Genomic DNA, 21,688 nt, shown 5'->3' with positions numbered 1-21,688 from the left:
TTTTGCTCGCGCCTTTGCGCTCGCATTATTAATGTAAGGAAGATCCCCAGTTACTCATCCTTTTCATGATTTACAAAACATGAAGAGAGTGTCTCGTTTGTTTATAGGTCTAAATCTCGAAATTTTCCGCTCACGCTTCGCGCTCGCATCAAATGTCTAGTTATATACCTATTCTGTTTAAGCTACAAAAAGTGCTTAGAATTTCCATTCTTTGGGTAAAAATGTCAAAAATTTAACCTCGCGCTTCGCGCTGGCATTATTTGATTTTTATAATATGTAACGTCTGCATGGCTAACAACGTGCAGTCCTTAACCTTTTCCATCGGGTCATTTCTGCTCGCGCTTCGCTTTCGTATATAGTAATTATTTAGTTGCATACACATCTTTTTCAGGATAACAAACATTGCCCAGAATGTTCAAATTTTAAGAAAAAATGCATAAGATTTCCAAAAATTCTAGCTCGCGCTTCGCGCTCGCATTATATAAATAAGGATTGCGATATATATCTATGTTGATTAATAAGAATAAAGCTAAAAAGTGACTATTAGGACTACCCCTTCAAAGAAACCAAAAATCATCTTCGAGCGGCCGATCGGGGAAAATATGACTGGAAAAAAAATTCCGGCCCCCCCCCCCCCTATTGGCGAAGGCTGGATCCGCCCCTGTATTATGCAGTAATAGTTTCGAAGAAGGATGATACATGTGGATGTTGTGGTGGTCAAAGCGTGTATTGCATCAAGAATTGGAGCTTGGATCAAACATCTTACTTTTGATTTTCTCTGATGATCGTGCAAATGAATTAAGAATACTGGGGACTGTGTGTTGATCACATTAACCTCAAGATAAGGGGATTTTTTTTAACAGCTTCTGCTGGTTATGATAAAAAAATATATATAAAATCCCCGTAGGTAAAAAATGTCCTTTTTCCAAAGGGGAAATGCCATTTTTAAAATGAGATGTGCCCTTTTTCGAAATAAAATACTCTTTTTGAAGTACAACATAATACATTTCAGGTCAGAAAGTCACTTTTTTGCTCGCGCTTGTAGTAAGGAACTCATCCTTTATAAAAATGCTTAGAATGTCCAGTTATCTGATATAGTTCAAACAAGAATTTTCCGAATGTTGGAATATCATAAATTTTCAGCTCGCACTTCATGCTCGCGTAAATTATTTGGTTATAACATCTTTTTTATGATAAAGAGAACTAAAGAGAACTGCTCGGAATGTTTAATTTTCATTTCTTATTGAAATGTCCAAAAGTTTGAGCTTGCGATTAGCGCTCGCAACATCTCACGCGGGATGCCATTTTAACAGTATGGCCTAATTAGCCCCATAATTGACAAAAAAGTGAGCTTTAGAACTTCAGGTTTGAATTTTTTTCCAAACCGCGTAAAAGCACACAAAAACACTACAAAACACACAACGACATCACACAGATAATCTTATGTTGAAAATATCACCAAAAGGCCAATTTTGACATATGCCCCCCAAAGGAAAATACGTTCGGCCGCGCCCATGCCTTCCCATCCTCATGATAATTGAAAATGAAACGGTGTTTCTACCCCCCCCCCCCCCCCCCCCCCCCCCTTCCACCACACTCGCCCTTCCGGTATTCCCGGCTTCGCCACAGATTATTTCATTTCGGATGAACGAACCTTCGGAATAACGAACCTTATTTCGTTTTCGGATTAACGAGCCTTCGGAATAGCGAACCTTATTTCGTTTTCGGACTAACGAGGGAACGAACCTTCGGAATGACGAACCCTATTTTGTTTCCAGATTAACGAACCTTCGGAATAACGCCACAAAATAATGTTCGGATTAACGAACATCGAGGTATAGGCAATTTACGTGTTTCGGAACTACGAACCTTCGCAATAAAGAACCTTCGGAATTACGAAGTGTAACCTAAAACTGAACCTTTCATCAAACTCTATGGTATTATTATATTGGGTCGTGGGGCATGCCGGGGGGGGGGGCATGCGCATGGGCCAGCATGAGGGAGCAGTTTACACAGTATTAGGAATTAGATGACCGCACGGCTAATTGGGGGTAAAGTTGTACGACAGTCTGAAGAAATATAAATGTAGATGATCAGGTATTATTATTCTTTTTGAATAATGTATGTTTAGAATAAATCGGAGGGTACTTTTTTTGTAATTGTTAACTTTATTTTCAGGGGTTTCCGGTGAAACTAAATAATCCTTTATTGATGTCATTTATTGTAATACATTGAATTCGTTCATAGCTTACTCGATTTTACTTATTTTTATCTTTCTTTTTTTTTTTTACTTATAAAAAGATCCGTTTTGGGTATTCAAGTTATCTGTATCTTAAGAAAAATAAAAAGATAAAGAAAAAAACTCACAAATATATAGTTGACGAAATAACTTATGTCTTCAATCATTGATTCTGCTGATCCTCAAGGTCTCGACCCCCCACACACACACACAAATAGACACCAACACCACCACCATAATAAAAGTAAATAAAAGAAGAAAAATCATACTAGAATAAGAGTTTGTTTTTGAAGCGGAGTTTATTCAGTATCAGAAACTTCGATCTCGTCAACAAAGACTGTTGATTATTATGAATATTAAATTTACGTGTCATCATTTCAGTGCTCGCCTACATCATACATCTGATATGCAAAAATATAATTTTCAATTTTTTGACGTTTTAAACTTTCGTTTAATTTCGCAAAAAAAGTATATCATGCATGCATCCTGGTCGGTATGCAAATGAAGGAACCTATACCCACTTATTTCTTTATTTATTTTAATCTGGGATTGTCATCATTGCTGTAAGCTATTTCAATTCATGAATAGATGCTCATTATTTTCAAATCTGGTAAATTGAAATATTGTATAAACAATAAATTACAATAGAAATATTGAATAAGTGACACCAACATTCTCTCTCATTTGCATATCACTGCATGAGTTGTTCATGATTTATGACTATATTTTGTGAAAAACAAATGCAACTATTAAATGTCAATGCATTCTTATTCTCCTCAATGAAATTTTCAATATTATGATCGCAGGAATTTTTTTTTTAATTCAAATTCACTTTTCATCCTAAAAACAGTTTAATACAAGTGTGTTTGGCTAATATGAATTAATTAATTTATCACTTTTTTGTACTTTTACTAATAAAACTCAATTGATTTTGTCTTGTTGATGATCAAAATGAACTCGTAGACGATTTTCATCAAAAAAGAAACGATAAGCCGAAAAGCAAAGATAAGAAATAATAAAATCCATATACGAAAAATTCCTTTTTTTATTTTTCAAGTACACACTTGATCAGAATTCTACAAAAGGTATGCGAATAGAAAGTTGGCATAATCTATTCATTTTTAAAATCTTATATTTCTTATCATAACCATTATGCATGTAGCCTTAAAGGTTACATCGCACCACTGCGAAGATAAAAAATCTTAATAAACAAATTCAAATTTAAAACAGTAAAAATGCGGCGATCGTGCGATTGGCTGCAGAAATCTCAGGAGATGGAAGGGGCTTGTCAAAATTTTCCTCCGAAAAATTTGCCCCCCCCCTTCAGGAAAATCCTGGATCCGCCCCTGAAGCCCCCCCCCCCCCCCCCCCCCCCGTCTTAGTCCAGCATGAAAAATAAAAGTTTCAGTGCAAAATGCTCACGATCACGTGATTTGATCAGTCATGTGATGATGTAATTTTAGCATCAGCTGACCTCTGTTCGTCTTTTCTTTGACTACTCGACCGTACCTGCCTAACGTTACTCAAAATGGAGCTGAAAATAATTTTCTCAGCAATATTTTCCGTATTTTTTGTCGGTAGTGTAAGCTGCCATTCTAATTCATCATTGCCTCTTGTCATATGGCATGGAATGGGCAAGTTATCTTGGTATTATTGCATGTGAACTCAGTTACTGAGTTAGTTTGTGTCAATTTTTAATGTAGTCCCATGTATTCATTTAGAAGTTTGTTTTCCTGCTACAAATGCCAGCGCAGCGCGCAGCTCGCTCTTAATTGCGTTCGTTTGCGGTTTGGATTTCATTTCATACATAAAACTATTTAAAGATACTTCCTTTTTAGACGAAGATGATGAAGAATTTAGACTAATAATCGAAGGTTAAAAAAAGTGTTTTTAGATTAGGCCCTAGGCCTAGACATAGCCCCCGGGGGGGGGGGCCACTTCCATTCACGAGTGGATACTAATATATGCGCGACCATGGGGTCTCGAAAAGCACCCTAAACACGTAATTTCCATATTCTGAAAATGCACCCCTTAACAAGTATTGGCGTCTAAAACCCTACCCTTAACAAGTATTGGAAATAAAACGATACTCTTGGCAAATATTTCCTGAAATGAACCCCTAAACAAGTACAGGAATGTTTTATTGTTATGGGTCCTCCGGGCTTCGTCTTTAATTTATTTGGTTTAGTACGACCCCACCTTCTACACCTCGCGCAAATCGGACTCTAAACACGAAGTGTTGGGGCAAAATGGACATCCTTTATAAAACATTTTAATTTTGTTTTATCATCCCCGCAAATTCGACCCTAAACACGTAATTTTCCTAGCGAAATAGATACCCTTTTTTCATTATTTTTGTGATTTTGACACCCTTATCACGTTACGTACGTAACGTGCCCTATCGTGAAAAAGACATCCTTTTTACGTGTTTTTTTGGTCGCGCATGGTATCCACTCGTCAATGTAAGTGGCCCCCCCCGGGACATAGCCTTAAATCATGATGATATTTTTTAATATTTTGACATGCATGTACTTCTTCATCATGGAGCCTTGAACCGCCTCCCATATATGTATAAAAGATACATGTAAACAAAGATGGATTTCCCTAGGAATTCCATCTTTATAGACAGAAATCGCGTAAATGTTAGTGATTTTATTTATTTTTACACCTTCATACGCCTAATGCGTATGAAGGTTTCAAAAATTAGTTAATAAAGAGGTGAAAAATTGAAGGTTTCTTACCAGACTGATCTCTTGTAGATCCCTCGATCCGTTTGTCAACAAAGCAAATACAATAGGTCTGACCCTTTAACCGCTTCGTTCTGACGTTGTACCTTCGAATAGCGATGTTACAAAATGCCGTTTTGAAGAACAATTTATACTTTAGATAAAAATTATTAACAAATACTAAAATTTAATACGTGATTATAAATATTTATTATTTTATAATAATTATTCAAAGTTAAAGGTTGTTAAATCGCTCCTCCCTGATATAGAGCTGTAGCTTAGTTCTGTATCCAATCTCTTATGTTTTTATGTGAATGTACTACTTGCATATTTATTTTTCATATGTTTTATTTTTCAGGTGACAGTTGCTGTAATCCACTAAGCATGGGAAGCATAAAGTCTCTGGTAGAGAAAAATATACCAGGAATCTATGTCAACTCTCTTGAAATTGGAAGTAATATTATTGACGTAAGTCCAATAGAAACCAGGAACAGGTCTCATGTGACAGTAACAATTATTTACATTTGCCACTCTTCACCTAGGTGTGGAAAATGGATACCAGTTAGGAAGGAATTCCTTGAATGCACAATACCTGATCAGGGCAGCCATACTAAAGCCTGGGTCAAGATATGCAGTGCTTAGAAACATTGTATTAAGCACTAGTATTATAAATGTTGTATAATATTTTTATTGTTTTTATAACTAGTATCAATTTCCAAATTATTATATACTCCCATGAGTCCCATCAACCAGAATTCATAATCATCAATAATATACTGTATAGTGCTTTGTACAAATGCTTCAAGCACTGCATACTGTATTTTTTTTACCCTGATTTTATCATGTCTACCCTTATCAGGAGCTTGAGCAATCAAAATTGTTCCTACTGGATAATGTACTTCACCTGGGTGGAGAGTGGCAAATGTCAATAGAAAACTTGCAAAATTTTGAAACTTCTATTCATACACAAGATCTAGAAAACTGAAAGGCAAAGTATTTTCATGACCCAATCAAATTTGTACATCTTACATGTACTGAGGATGCCCAATTCATTGACTTGAGTTTCTGTTCAGATTTATGCCTTGATGTATTATTGGATTTGGTGAAATATATATATATAAATACTGAAATGTTGTGGACTTTAAAGTTGTTTTGTTTGGTTGAATGTCTACAACTTCATGACTTTGATTTTTTACCATTGTAATTATTTCTCCTTTCAATCCTCCCTCCATGTGTGTCTCAGGATATGGCCAATGGCTTTTTCATGGACGGCTTCACCCAAATAAAATTTGCCTGTGACATCATCGCCAAAGACCCTAAACTCAAGAATGGATATAATGCCATTGGATTCTCCCAGGGAGGACAGTTCTTGTGAGTTTCTCAACCCATTTTTATGCCGAGTATGACATACAGTGACACTTTGTTTGGTATTTCTGTGGATGGTGCACTAAGGCCGGACCTTAATACTGGAAATTCTGAGTAGATTCCTTCTAGCTGATCAGTTATTCCTCATTATACAACTCCCAAGAATGTTCTGTAATCTGATTGGTCCAAATTGGATCACATGATATTCAGCGAATTGCACTATTGCATCCAAAATGCACTATCCTGCACTCTGACGTCAGAGTGCAGGATATTGTGAGGTCTGGAATTATCTAGAATTTAGATCAAATATAGCATTCGGGGGAACTCAGTAACATGGGGGGGGGGGTGTATAAAACAAACAATGCACGCATTCTTGTGCATAGAGGACCTAAATAATGAACTCTGTGGTCGGCTCAATTTCAAGCGAGGGCCTTCAGTGCATGATTCATTGTAAGTTGTGCATTCAGATCCTATTAACTTGAATGCAGGGTTTGCCCAGCAGACCGGCGACCAGGCTCAGTCTCTGATGGGCTAATAGCTTGTACAAATGTTATCTTTGAGTGAGTGTTTGTGTCTTGCAGTGTAACAGTCTTGACTTTTACTATTAGGTTGTGAAACCATTGTGATCATTGTTACATGGTATTCTTTTATAATCTCACCTGCAGAATCTAAAGCCTTTTTGGCAATTCCATAAAATGATCAACCTTTTTGTATGTCCAACCCCCATTTTTTCAAGTCTTACTTCATTTCATAAACTGACCAAGTCATGGTCCTTTGAGAACATTACAGACTGTCAAAAGAACCAGAAATCAGAGACAGTAAATTTGGTGAAGGTCCCATATATAGGGGGTCGGACGTACATATTTTATGGAATTGCCCTTTTGTAAATTTGAGAATCTAGTTGGTTGATGCACTTTACATCCAGAGCTGCCAAGTAGTACTGATTTTCAGTAATAATTACTGAAAAATGAGTTCATTGGTGGTTTCATGCAAATTACTGATTTCTAAAGTTTAAGTTTATGTGTCGTCCTATGGTATTTCTTTGAAGATTCTGATCTTCTTTATACCAAAATACTGATTTTCGGCCTTTAAAATACTGGAATGTTCTTGATCAGGTTGACATCTCTGTACAAATATGTATATCATGAAGTTCTGTGCTGACACATTTCTTATGTCTACTATTGTTATTATTGTCTTTAACCCTGTAGGAGAGCTGTAGCACAGATATGTCCAAACCCTCCTATGAACAACCTGATCTCTGCTGGGGGCCAGCACCAAGGTAAGGTCTATCAAAACCTTTAATCGATTGCAGACTAGTTTCAGGTCTCCAAGTCAATCTCAAGTCTTGCAATTTTTTGCGAATTTATGGTTAGAAAGTTAAAGGCTTGCTGGGAATGTTTGAATGGTAGTTTAATGATTACATTCACGTTATCTGCTATTTTTTTCATTATTAATTTTTGTAAAGTGCTAAGATATGCATGTGACGGATATATAATGTAAAGTCTGTAGAACATACTACGAGGAAGATGAAGAGATACGTGACAATGGTGGTTCCGGAGAATTGACATGGATGTGTGAATGCTTTGTAAATTAAAGACGTACATAATTTTATATAATTCTGCTACCAAACACCAAGGAGATGTGTACTTCATTGATAATTATTGATGATCTGGGGTAGAGTTGGTAAATATCAATTAAAGAAGCCACCAAATTTGTAACACAACCATGAATAGCATTTAGAAGACAGTATCATTATCATTATATCTTTGTCAGGAGAATATAGATGAATATTACTGTACAGCCACCAAAAAATTAATCAATCTTCACGCTCCATAAAAAGTGAAATCATATTAATCAATTTATCTTAATACATCTAGGTGTGTATGGCTTTCCCAGGTGCCCAGGAGACAATTCAACCCTCTGTAATCTTGCAAGAGAGTTGCTGAACATGGGAGCTTATGACAAGTAAGATTTGATTGGTTGTTTTCATATTATAGCAAATGTTATGAGCATGAGGAGAAACTGCCCCCCCCCCCCTCGGGCACAAAACTGGATTTAAAACTTTGGATTGATGATGATGAGGATGCATGGTAAAGGCACAATTGCTATTTGATTATGATAAAGACCTGGGGACTTACAACTGTTGTAACTTTGCCATTATGGCAATACCATATTAACAGGGCTCAGCAGCCAATCAAAATCAAAGTTACCATGGTGGTTGCCATAATGGCAAAGTTGCAACAGTTTTAATTCTTTATGAAATGGGCCCCAGGCCTTTGGTGATAAGCTCTTTGCTTTTTAAGGGCCCACACATTTTGTATGAAATGTTTCTTTTCATTGAACACATTGCAAATAATGCTTTTATTGTTTTTACACATGAATGGTGAAATAAATGAAATGCAATATAGAAGGACTGAATATTTGAAGTCTTCAGAGGGTTTCTTAATGTTTCTGCAGGGGGTGTGTGTCTCCTATAATTGATAGTGTGATTTTTATCATTGCATTGTATTATATAGTAGTAGTAGAAGTAGTAGTAGTAGTAGTAGTAGTAGTAGTAGTAGTAGTAGTAGTAGTAGTAGTAGTAGTGGAAGAAGTAGTAGTAGTGGTGGTGGAAGAAGAAGTAGTAGTAGTAGTTGTAGTAGTAGTAGTGGTAGAGGTAGTGGTAGTGGTAGTGGTAGTGGTAGTGGTAGTAGTAGTAGTAGTAGTAGTAGTAGTAGTAGTAGTAGTAGTAGTAGTAGTAGTAGTAGTAGTAGTAGTAGTAGTAGTAGTAGTAGTAGTAGTAGTAGTAGTAGTAGTAGTAGTAGTAGTAGTAGTAGTAGTAGTAGTAGTAGTAGTAGTAGTAGTAGTAGTAGTAGTAGTAGTAGTAGTAGTAGTAGTAGTAGTAGTATTAGTAGTAGTAGTAGTAGTAGTGGTAGTGGTGGTAGTGGTAGTAGAAGTAGTAGTAGTAGTGGTAGTAGTAGTAGTAGTAGTAGTAGTGCTAGTACAGTAGTAGTAGTAGAAGTGGTAGTAGTAGTAGTAGTAGTAGTAGTAGTAGTGGTAGTAGTAGTAGTAGTAGAAGTAGTAGTAGTAGTAGTGGTGGTAATAGAAGTAGTAGTAGTACATGTAGTAGTAGTAGTAGTAATAGTAGTAGTAGTAGTAGTAGTGGCAGTAGTAGTAGTAGTATAGTAGTAGTAGTAGTAGTAGTAGTAGTAGTAGTGGTGGTAGTAGAAGTAGTAGTAGCTTTATCAACACTAATTAGAGAAGGGTAATGATAACCAATGTTATACATGGTATTTAGGTTGAACAGTATTAAAACTGAAATAGCTACCTTGTGTATTTAAAAAAAAAATCACAATTATCATCATTATCATATTATAGTGGTAATAGCCATAACCACACAATATACATGTACCATATAAATGTTCCATGTGATTATTTTCTATTCAAGGTCTTCAGATTTTACTTTTGTGAAGAGAATTTGATATTGAGAGGTTTAATTAATATCCCTATGGGCACAAAATTTACTAGTAGAGTAGTGACCTCACTCATTCTTATGTGGCACAATGGTCAAACTTTTTTTACCACTTGAGTACCTCAATATTATCCTCTTGTTTTGGCATGTTCGTGTATCATTGATTTTTCTAAGAATATTCTTTTAAATGTAAAAGGTAAATTTGTACTTTGTTTAATAGAAGGATCCTTTTTTTAGGAGATTCATAGACTATTATTTACTTTACTCTTTTTTATACAAAACTGTTTATTATTCTACTCTTCATAGAACCATGAATGTTAATACTTTATCTGTCTCTCTTTCTCTCTCATTCCTGTTTTTGTTTTCACATGTTGATCCATTATTCTCACTTGATTGCAGATTTGTCCAGGAAAAGTGAGTACAATTTACAATTATTTTTAGTATTGAATTATTTTGAATGGTGATATATTATGGTAATGTGTTTCATCATTTATGTATGTATTATGACACAAATAACCAAGTGAGAGCTCATGTACATGTATGTAGATATGTGCATGTGAGAGAGAGTGAGAAAAAGAGAGAGTGGGAGAGAGCTACAAAAAAGAGGAGAGAGAAAGGAGGAAAGAAGGAAGATGGAGGGAGAGAGAGATAAAGAAATAGATATGTATGTATTATGACACAAATAACCAAGTGAGAGCTCATGTACATGTATGTAGATTGTATGTGATATTTGATATATTTTCAAGCATCTCTCAATTAGTTTCAGTGCTCTGTCCGGAAATGTCATTTATATTTATAGAGTGACATGAATTATTAGACTTTCAAAAGTATCCTTGTTTCATTATCAAAATATGTTGAGCACTACTCACATTCAGCTGATAAAAAATTATGACCTGACTTATAAACCGATTGTTTGATCCCTTTCTTCCTGTTTGTTCCCTCAAGAGTCCAGGGCCCCGTTGTACAAAGAGTTACGATTAATCCGATCAATCGTAACTCTATGGAAATCCATCAGTGTCATAATTTTTTCTACAGGAAATTTGCAAAATGTCCTTTGTAATCAAAGGAGAACACCCCAAATTGTCAAGAAATCAATGAATTTATGGATATGCATTCATATCTAGAATTTTTTTGAACAAACATGCATTTCATACGTTGACTTTGCTGGCTTTCCATAGTTGCGATTTGATCGGATCAATCGTAACTCTTTGTACAACGGGGCCCAGATGATGATGATGATGAATCCAAATGCATGCATTTTGCTGCTTCCATATCTCCTTTATGCACGTGTCACAATACTCTCAATACTTAACCATCAGTCACATTTCCCCTACGGCCAATCGAAAGCGGCTGTTTTAACATTTTTAAACCAACTACCTATAGGTGGTTTTAATAAAAATGACTAAAACGGCTGTTTTTGACTTGGCCACTGAACAGAAATGTGACTGAGGTATTAAGAGTGAAAATTATACACTCACTTATAACCCTTTCTGTATTTTCTTCCTTGGTTGTAGTTTGGTACAGGCACAATACTGGCATGATCCTCTGAACGAGGCTGAGTATAGGCAATACAGTAGATTCATTGCTATCATCAACCAAGAAAATGTAAGTTCTTAAAATGTTAAGCCCCCCCCAAACAACAAATACAGACTCACACACGCCCAATTATCCTGTCAACAACCCCTCACATTCACATCTCTGCCTTATGTATTTTGCAGAAGTGGTACAATTGTTTTTTTTTTACTACTCTATCTATGTTATCATTTATGCATTGTATATTTGTTTTATAAGAGATATGAAATTCTCATTGGAGTTAAGAATTTCAATGAAGTAAGATTCAATATTTTCACTAAACACAGACAAGTCCGTTCTTTCCACAATATGAAATGTAGTTCTAGCAAATATTCCAACTCCTCCACCACGGGATGGTCGCCCTTTTCCATGAAATTCATAGTCAGTTAGAGACAAGAGACAATCTGGACCTTCTGAAAGCCATGTTTTGCTGACCACTATAAAATCGAATTTACACTTTATCAGATCTAGGAATTCACCCATAGAGTGAAAGTTTTTTTTGTAAACTTCGACAATTGATATGCATCAGAGATATGTATTGTTCATCCAGTAACAGTACTTCATTATTAAATTGATCAGGTAAAAAATATTTTGTTTCTGTATTTACCATATTATTAATGAGGTCTGCGCTAAAATTTTCAGTATTACCATCATCATACAATTCTAGTAAATTCTTCAAGTCTGAATTAAAAGCATGTAATTCAAATGACATCACAAAAAGGAACTTATTGATACAAAATGTAAAAAACAAAGAAAATCAAAATACGTACAAATTTTGAACACACATACACTAAAAAGATATAAGGGCATAGTACAAAGTCTTCTTCGATTATGTGAATAAAATCAATCTCTAACTCTAAAAGACCAGATCGATCGAAGTACAGTTCATACAGCTATATTGACCTATTATGTTTAATATCTGTTCACTCAACTTGGAAATTTTAAAGAAGTCAATGTCAATGAAGTGCTGTACGCTTGACGTATATTAGCCGCATAACTATATACTTATCTAGAGTCCATTATAAGTGAATGATTGCTTTGACAATGCATAAAACGGAACAGTCATGCAAAACACATAACTGTTTTTTAAAAGAGCACCAAACATAGCAGTCAATTTGCTGTGACATCTTGGGATTGCTACGCAATTGTTCTGAACGTCAGATTGAAGTGACAATTCGCGAAGTCAATGAACTGTATATAGTAAAATAGAATCTCATGATCTCCGTGAGTTGCAATGTTTTGATACTCAAGAGAATAGCGACCAATTTTTAAATCACCTATTGAGTAAATAAGAAGAGGCTAAACTTGATCCAATCTTTCCATTGGAATCCTGGAAGATCAACTAATCCGAAGACTGAAGTTTACTCATGTGAGACCTCTTTGTTAATGTGAAGCGATGACCTCCATTGGTTATCACACGTATCCGACCGTCTTGCGTCCAGATGCTTTTATATTTGCCTTTTTGTTTAGACTTGACCTCTTTGAAGAGTTCAGATCTTAACCTCGTTAAGCTCTCTTGAATGAAGATTGGGTCACCAGATTGCTCCCTCAATTGTCTCCATGCTTGATATACTCGGTTTCTGGCGTCGTAATTGGTGAACCGTATGATGATACCACGTGATCTACCACTTTTCGCGCCAAGGCGGTGCGTCCTATCAATGTCGCCATCTTGAAGAATGATTCCAAGCTTTTCCTCACACACCTCTTTCACTATTCTAGTAGTATTTTCATTTTCATTCTCCTTAAGACCATGAAAAATAAGGCAGTTTCTCCTGGAATATTGCTCAGATTCATCTTGTTGTTCTTTTAAGCTCACAATTTCACTTTCCAAAGCGGTGATTCTCTTATCTCTTGAGGATAACTCAAAATCAATAGATTCTTTCAAGTCTTCTCCGACTTTCTGAGTTATGACAGCAGTTAAATCATCGATAAGAATTTCTTTTATTTTACTTACAAGAGTGTCGATTATTGAGCTAGCCTCTAGGGCTTTCCGAACTTCATCTTGTATGTTGTCCTTTGAGTGGTCATCTGCACCACGTCTCGATCTCCTCTCCATTGCGAAGTTATCACAGTAAATCAAAATATCAAGCACTAAATGACATATAATGAAGAATAAAATCCAGTTAGCATGTATGTTCACAAAGATAGTTAAGATCGCTGACGATAAATAACGATGAGCAAACTGATGTTACAGCTGTAATTCTGCACTCAAATCAATCAACGGACGAGCTAAAATCGCACACGTCCGTACATGGCGACATACACACAACAAAAGACCTAGGTACCTTAATACAAAACATGAATAAAGAAATACAAAATGTAAATGATTGGTATAAAGTGAATGGGTTAAGGATAAACATTGACAAAACAAATTTCATGCATTTTGTCCCATGTAATAAACAATATGATAAGAGCTTACTTTCACTTAAGTTTGCGGACTCATCAGAACCCTTAAAGCAAGTGAGTAGTACCCGTTTTTGGGGAGTTTGATGACAAATTATCATGGTCTTTACATGTTAACGATATCGCACTGAAGATATCAAGAATAATTGGCGTTATGTCAAAGCTGAAATTTGTACTACCATCAAATGTATTACTCTTGTTATACAATACCTTGGTTCTACCTCACTTACAATATGGGAATATGCTTTGGATGAATGCATCAAATACATTGTTAAATCGATTATATCTGTTGCAAAAGCGTGCATTACGTATACCGGTTAATTGGTAAAACTCATTATCTGGCTCACACAAAAGACCTTTTTAAACAATTTAGAGTACTAACTATATACGAATTGTGTAAGTTACAACTTGGAGAATTCATGTACAGGTCTGAAAAGGGATTACTTCCAAAATGACTCCAAAATTGGTTTAAATGCAATAGTGATGTCCATTGTCACAATACTCGTAACTCAAAGAAATTACATAGCATATATTTCAGGACCACTACAGGACAGAGAAGTGTGAAGTATCAGGGCTATCTAGTATGGTCTGCTTTAGATGATAACATCAAACAAAGTCCGTCATTACGGCAGTTTAAGATGAAATACAAAAGGTATCTGTGCAATTCTAAATAATCATTAATCAAAATCAGTGTGTAACTCGTTTTAATTCCCTTTTTTTTTCTGCCCCCCCCCCTTATTTCCATTAGGTTGATTTTAAAGTGTTCACTGGAGGAGAGAGCTACTCCAGGAGCTTAGTTGGTCACGGTCAGAGTGCCTAATGCCTCTGACCGTACGTGCTCCCGGGGTGGGCCTCTCCTTCCTTCTTGTATTCTCCATTTCTGCCGGGGCTAGACTCGATAAGCTCTGCTTTTTCTAGCCCCGGTCACATTATTTACCATTGTATTTTAATTTTGTTGTATGTATTTCTCTCTTTTATATATACATGGAGTAATTTCCTTTTCTGTCTTTTGTAATTGTGTGTATTGGTTTTTAATGTGAAATAAATGAAATGAAATGAAATGAAATGAAATGAAATAAACAGCAGTAAATGACAATAAAATGGAATTAGATATAATGATTGCAAAACATGCTGACATGCATGAAAACCTATTTGTTTTATATTTCATTTATGTATTCATTTATGTGTTTTGAAGAAGATTATTGGGACACTTTTAGTAAAAATCATAAAACTATATTACATTCCTCTATTTTTATCAGAAATTTGAAAATTTATCAGATATGTATGAAGTCATGATTTTGACCATTGGAATCTCAGATAAAAGTAGTCAAAACATTGCAGCTACAACCCCCTGTGAAAATGATATTCTGTATCCCCCCCCCCCCCCCAGCAAAAAAGGGCTGGAGGCTAATTCAGACATCCACTATATTTTTTTTTTTTTCTACAGAGTGTGAATGAGACATACAAGAAGAATTTGGTGAAGTTGAATAAGTTTGTGATGGTCATGTTTGGCAAAGACACAATGGTAGAGCCTAAAGAATCAGAGGTAAGAATATGTGTTTTTTTAATTCTTTTGATTTCTCATTTATATATTTTTTTTCGAACGTAATATTTATTATTTCTTTTTTAATGGAAATCCTCACTGACACTATAAATCCATCATAGATAACTTGACACTAATTGCTTTTTTATTAGTAAAAGTAAACATAACAGCATATTTATGAATTTTGGCTACATACGGAATTTGCATTAGATTTGTACATGAAATCACATTTTGCACAATTTGGGGTCTGACATGCATTCATTTTTTCCATATCTATCTCATTTACTGTTTATATACCTGCTTGTTTATGTATTTTGTTGATTTTGTTCATTTATATCTATATTTTTTTTCATTCATTTACAGTGGTTTGGCTTCTATGTTCCTGGGAATACATCTGACGTGTACACATTGAGAGAAAGCAAACTATACATTCAGGTAAAAAATACAAAATAATAGAAATATTTCTTTAAAGCCTGTATTCTCTGTTTTCTTCATTTTTTCGTTCATAATTACATTAGGTGAATCGCCACCTCATAACCTACAATAAGTCGCCAGGGAAGGTTCTCTGTAATAAGCCAAAATAGTAATTCGGTCTTCAAATAATAAAAATCAGAAAATAGCATATCTGTAAGAATTTGTTATACTGTCAATTGCACAGTGTTCATATGTCATGTTTGAGTAAACTTCAAACCCTGTTTTCTCCATATGCTTCGAATCTCTCACTGAATTTCTTCTGTATTCAACCAAGTACTTTTGTATGTTGTTGTCAATAAGTATTGACTTGTTGTATAATATTTCAAAACTTAGGATATGATATTTTCAATCACAATGAAAAGCTCAGAATTAATTTTTGGGTGACTTATAGTTGGTTTTGGTGGCAGGTCTTGTATTTCATCCCTTATTGTTTTCAAATGATCTTTAGTACTTTGTTAATTGCTGACCCTGCCTAACACTTTCATTAATTGGTTTCTGCTTTATTGCAAACACTGGTACTACTATTACTATTTCCTGTTTTACTTGTCAAACAGGTTCCAAGTTGAGTTTAAAAGCGATATTGAATTGAAAACTATGTTCTACTGCTCCGCTTGAATAAAGTGGCTTGAATAAGAAGCCAAAAGGCCATAAAAAGATACTTGTTGAAAAGATTATCATTTTGTGATAAAGCTAATATGAATTTCCCCCCTAATTTGAAATACAAGGTCTATTCAACCTAGCAACCATATGCACAGAAATAAAAATTAAAATGTGAAAGATAACTATTTATTGATATAGGTAGATGGATCCTGAACTACATGTACAAACTTTAAATAGACAAACTAATAAAACAAAAATTCATTTGAATAACTCCTTCAATTTGCATTTATGTCTTTGCTTCTTTTTTAGTTAAATTCAATTTCATATCAATTTATTCTACATTGATTCCTCAAATCTTGCATAACCTGATGATACATTTCCTCATTAATTCAATTAATTTTTTATTGATATGTGAATGTGGAGGAGGATTTAATTATGTCCTTAATGGGTGATTGAAACCCTAAACTATTGAGATATATATATGATTATTTCCTGGGATAGTTGTGCTCGGGGCTTCCCATGAGGTCATGTTTACTTTCAATAGCACAACACTTGTCTGTTTTCAGATCAAATTCACAATGATTAAGATTATATGAGTATGAATAACTTATATGATAAGTTATAAGTTCTCTTTTTGTTGTGGCGATGCCTACATGTATTTATTAATGTATATCACAAAGTGATGGTATATCTTTTGTAATTTTCTACTATATGACTCCTCTCTCCATCTCTTTCATTTATATATCACCTTTCTCTTTTATTTGATCATCAAATAAAGATGATTTATATATAAACATGTAATTAATTATTTATTATATAGACATAAATATACAAGCGATAACTCCATTGTCAGATATGCAGCTGATACTTGAGTGTCATCTAGCCTTCTAATAATTACAAAAGTTCAGTGGCTGTTGAATGTTTCAGCCATCAATTCTTCTTTTTTTTTGAAAAAATTGTAAATATATATATATATATATATACCCACACACACATATATATATATATATATCTTTATCTTTCTGCATCTGCAGTTAAGGTGATTTTTTGTTATCTTTCAATGTTCACAATGCGCCTTAACGCCCTCTACCTTCGACTTAACGTCTAAATATATATTATAACGGAATAAACCCATTCATAGCCTTCACCCTAACGTAGGATGTATGCATATATATATATATCCCCTTAATTGACCCAAAATCTCATGAAATGATCGCCTGTGGTCTCAAGCCATTCTTTCTGTTGTTTTTGTTTCACAGGACAAGCTTGGCTTGAAGCAGATGGATGCTGACAAGAAGTTAGTCTTCCTCACAGCCCCTTGGGATCATTTGCAATTCACAGATGAATGGTTTGAGGCTAATCTGATTCCCTATATGAAGTAGATGACATTCCATAGACGTACATGGCGTTTGTTTGGTTAAGCAAATATATTTGATTAATTATGTTTGTGTCTTACCTGAAAATGGCAAATAAAAGATAACTATGCAGAATATTGGTTTGGGAGGGTACAGGTCTCAGGAGATCTTGGTTCTTTTAAAATATGTGGGATAGGGTCATGTCTAGTGTTCCTAGCCGGGGGTAGGTGTGGGGGGGGGGGGGACTACTAAGTATACATGTAAGATACATATGTGCTGCGGTCGAGACCCACATTTTCAGCCTAAATTTCCGCTCAAGAGCATCACCAATTTCAAAAGCCATAGAAATTCCTATTTTTCCCCGTTCCAGAGACCCTCAAATTTGTGATTCTCTTTCCAGTGCGCTACCATTGCTGCTACCATGTACAGTATGATATCATGAACTTTTGGTTTTTATGTGGTCAGTTCCAGAGCATTGCATTTTTAGCAATCGTTGATCCAAGAGCCGTTCTGGAGACCCCCTTTTTAAAACCTTGATTTAGTTCCAGAGCCCCCTATTTTTTACTTTGGTGTGGCACATAGGTATCATGTTATAAATCGAGTAGCCCCCCCGGGTTCCTAGCCCCCATTCCTCATGCCCCTACACAGCAAGAAGGCACACAACCTATGTTTTGGTAAAATATTGTCAAAAAAGTTACTTAACTATTAATATGGTGCCTGTGCCTGCAGTCTAATTATGTTCAGAAAGCGAAACATTTTTAATATTTACACTGTTGGTATAACTTTTCACTTTTTTCTAGTTGCTATTTTTCAACCTCTAATTTTCTCCTTCCTCCTTCCTTTTGGCTGATTGGTTATATCTATGTCATACATTTCTTTCACTGATGAAACCTTTCCACGACCTGCCTGCAAAGATCAATGTTTCTTTCCTTTGAGTAGATTGTATGCACAAGTTCACCATCAATGCCTTTCTCTCCCCAGGGCTAGCAGGGCTAGTCTGCAAGTGCAGACTCAGAATTGACACTTTAACAAATTAAACCATGTCTAGTGTGGAGACTAGAATCTAAACCCTCTGGCCCGTATTCTGAAGTCAGGTTTAACTTAGACCATGGTCTAACTCTGTGCTAAAATTATGGGAAGCCAAAGGTGTCAAACTTTATATTAAGTTGTATGTTTCTTATGTTTACTGTGCTCTTTCCTGATTCATCGATAGTGAAGAAAATCATCTATTTTTACTTCCTAGACAATTATGAATGATTTAAGAGCCAAATGAGCTGAAATATATCTCTACCGTTAGTGATTTATGTAACAATTGGCTATCCATACTTAAACCACTACTTTAAACCAGAGTTTAAGTTAAACCCGACTTCAGAATACGGGCCTCTGCCTTGGTCAAAAAGACTTAGAAGCAGCCACGGTGCATGAAAGAATCTAGTCTCATATTTCAGACTCTTCGTATTATGCACTATTCAAACACCATAGGGTATGCGCCTGCAGACTACTCCATGACTCCTTTACACAAAGGTTTGTGATAACTAATGTATATTGCAAATAAGTAAGAGCACTTATGATTGGTTCCTGGTCAGTGTTTTCATCAAAACCTGCATGTAACGTTGATCATGATTGGTCATTGCGATTAGCGAATGATCGCCATCCTTTGTGTTACATAGCCTTGATGTCACCTCCAGCTCCATGTATGTAGTACTAGTAAAAATGAAATTAAAATGGCTGTCTGATAGCTCGGAAGTGAATTCTATGACATTGTGATGATTGATATAACACACTCGCAATTTATTTTCACTTTCAATTACGATCAAATCCTGGAATCAAGCCACGCTTTATCCATTCTAAACCGAGAGTATGTATGTTTGGTGTAATCATGATTAATGTAATGTAATTAATATATTCAAGTACATTCTATTTATGACAATAGATTAGTTTATGAAAATATGAAACTATTTTTCTTGATGGGTTGATCTATTTTCTACTCGGGCACATCCTGGTATTGCCTTCAATTTATATTAATAATATGTCGACTTCTGGCTTATGCTTTAAAAAAATGTTTCGTCATCCAAATTTTGTTAAAGTTTGAAAAATATTTGTTTCAGAGTAGTGTTCCGAGAAAATTACCAAAAAAAAACATGTAATACTTGATTAGTTTAATATGGATTTCTTTCATAACCTGTTATTTGTACATGTAAGTCATTGTTTGTCATGGAAGAATACTTTATCACTAATTTGATATTTTCTGTGTATACAGAATGTTTTAGAATGTATATATTGAAAAGGGGTTTTAAGATAAGTTCAAATAGGGTAATTCAACCTGAAAATAATATGCATAAATTGATACATTTAAATTCAAACAAACAAGACACAAAAGTTCCATCAAAATCTTTTCAAAAATAATTGAGTTATTTCAGTGAAACAGTTGTGTGCAAGTAAAGTGATCATTCACTGTGTGATCTGATGGTGTCATATCTTTCAATTTTTTTATTTGTAAATTGATAATACAAAAAAAATATATTATTTTTGTGTTTGAATTGTATACGATTCCTCGTTTATTGTTTAAGATCATCGTTACTGTAAGATTTTGTATCATGAGAGTTTGGGAAAAAAAGTTAAATTATTGAAGGACTTGACACCAGTTTATCAATTGAATTTCATGAACCATGATGACATGCATATGACTGCTTCACCAGAAATAGTGCAAAACTTTTAATACATTCATAACTTTGTGATATCTGTGAAATCTGATTTGATTAGATTTATAGTGATTTGCTGATTTCATTGAAATATTTGTATATACTTATCATTTTCAGGCTTGAGTAACCCTTTACAGATACGATGAGAATTCATTTTGTCAAATGTGCAATTAGCAGTAGCAACGTAATAACCTTGTAAGTTACATAAATTTATATTTCAGTTTTGTGTAGAAGTGGGATAGGATTACAATAATCATTACGTATTACTTTATTCACTCTTCCATCAATATTTAACAATGTAGTGACCCAAACCATTTTTTTTTCTTATCTTAAAATGAAAGGAAACTGGTATTTTTCTTCCTATTGCATTCAGAATTAATTTCTTTTTTATTCCAACGTTCTTCATGGATGCATATATTCAACTTTTTTTTTTCAAGTAAAAATGCAATTTGATTGAATTACTAGTATATTGAGCTGGGCTTATGCACGCATTGCTTGTTTTTATTGCAAAGGAGTAAATTAAAAATTTGTTACAAATTCTACGAACTTGCACTCTTTTTTTTTTTCAATTTTCAAATGTAAAAATCAATCAATTTTGTAATACATATTATGTACATTGATGAATAAATCTTTTGAAATTATCATGTGCGTGTGTTATTATGCTACACTTTTTATCCTTTTTTTATTTACAAGCTTTGATCCTCTTTAAAATAAGTATGATCTAGACGGAGGCTGCAAGTATAGTCTTTCCTTTTACGAGTCTGATGCTGTTACACGTAACGCAATCGTATGTCTGATACAGTGAGACTACAAACATTAGCTGCAGCCATTGGCAGTGGCAGTATTTTTGTATCGTTTGGCATAAGAGCAGTTATAGCATCAGCCTCAGCCTAGATTATAGGCTAAGTCAAATCTTGCAAAATTAGGGTGCTGTTTCAACAAATTATGAAAATATTTGCATTAAATTGAAAATTTCAAGTGCAAATTTACAATTGATAGATCAATTTTAATTAAAAGCAAATCAATTAATATTTGTTGATGCAAGAAGGAAACCATCAATCAATTGCAAATTTGGAATGAAATGGAGATCTGAAAGTGACTTGCGATCAAATGCAAGTTTCTTGCAACTCCCCATTAGTGAAAAAAATGCCTAGGGGCCTGTAAAACAAATATCAGTGATTGTTAGGTTGATTTGTACAATTGATTGTACAATGTACTTAATCTTTAAAATCAGCCCTCAGATCAACCGCTAAGGTTT

At 34.6% G+C, this 21,688-nt stretch overlaps 1 protein-coding gene across 1 annotated transcript; it reads left to right on the top strand.

Annotated features, from left to right (window-relative positions):
- The first annotated feature begins 3,701 nt into the window (after positions 1-3,701).
- On the top strand, positions 3,702-21,074 carry LOC129280970 (palmitoyl-protein thioesterase 1-like). Its single transcript, XM_054916963.2, has 10 exons — positions 3,702-3,873; positions 5,324-5,433; positions 6,209-6,336; positions 7,539-7,609; positions 8,208-8,295; positions 10,181-10,195; positions 11,296-11,386; positions 15,204-15,302; positions 15,663-15,734; positions 17,633-21,074. Exons 1-10 carry the CDS (start codon positions 3,768-3,770, stop codon positions 17,753-17,755), a joined length of 903 nt encoding a protein of 300 aa, XP_054772938.2. The 5' UTR covers positions 3,702-3,767; the 3' UTR covers positions 17,756-21,074.
- Positions 21,075-21,688: the final 614 nt, after the last annotated feature.

The sequence above is a fragment of the Lytechinus pictus genome, chromosome 17 (genome assembly GCF_037042905.1).
Source record: "Lytechinus pictus isolate F3 Inbred chromosome 17, Lp3.0, whole genome shotgun sequence".
In the NCBI taxonomy this organism is placed as follows: domain Eukaryota; kingdom Metazoa; phylum Echinodermata; class Echinoidea; order Temnopleuroida; family Toxopneustidae; genus Lytechinus; species Lytechinus pictus.
This window is presented reverse-complemented; position numbering and strand designations above follow the sequence as displayed.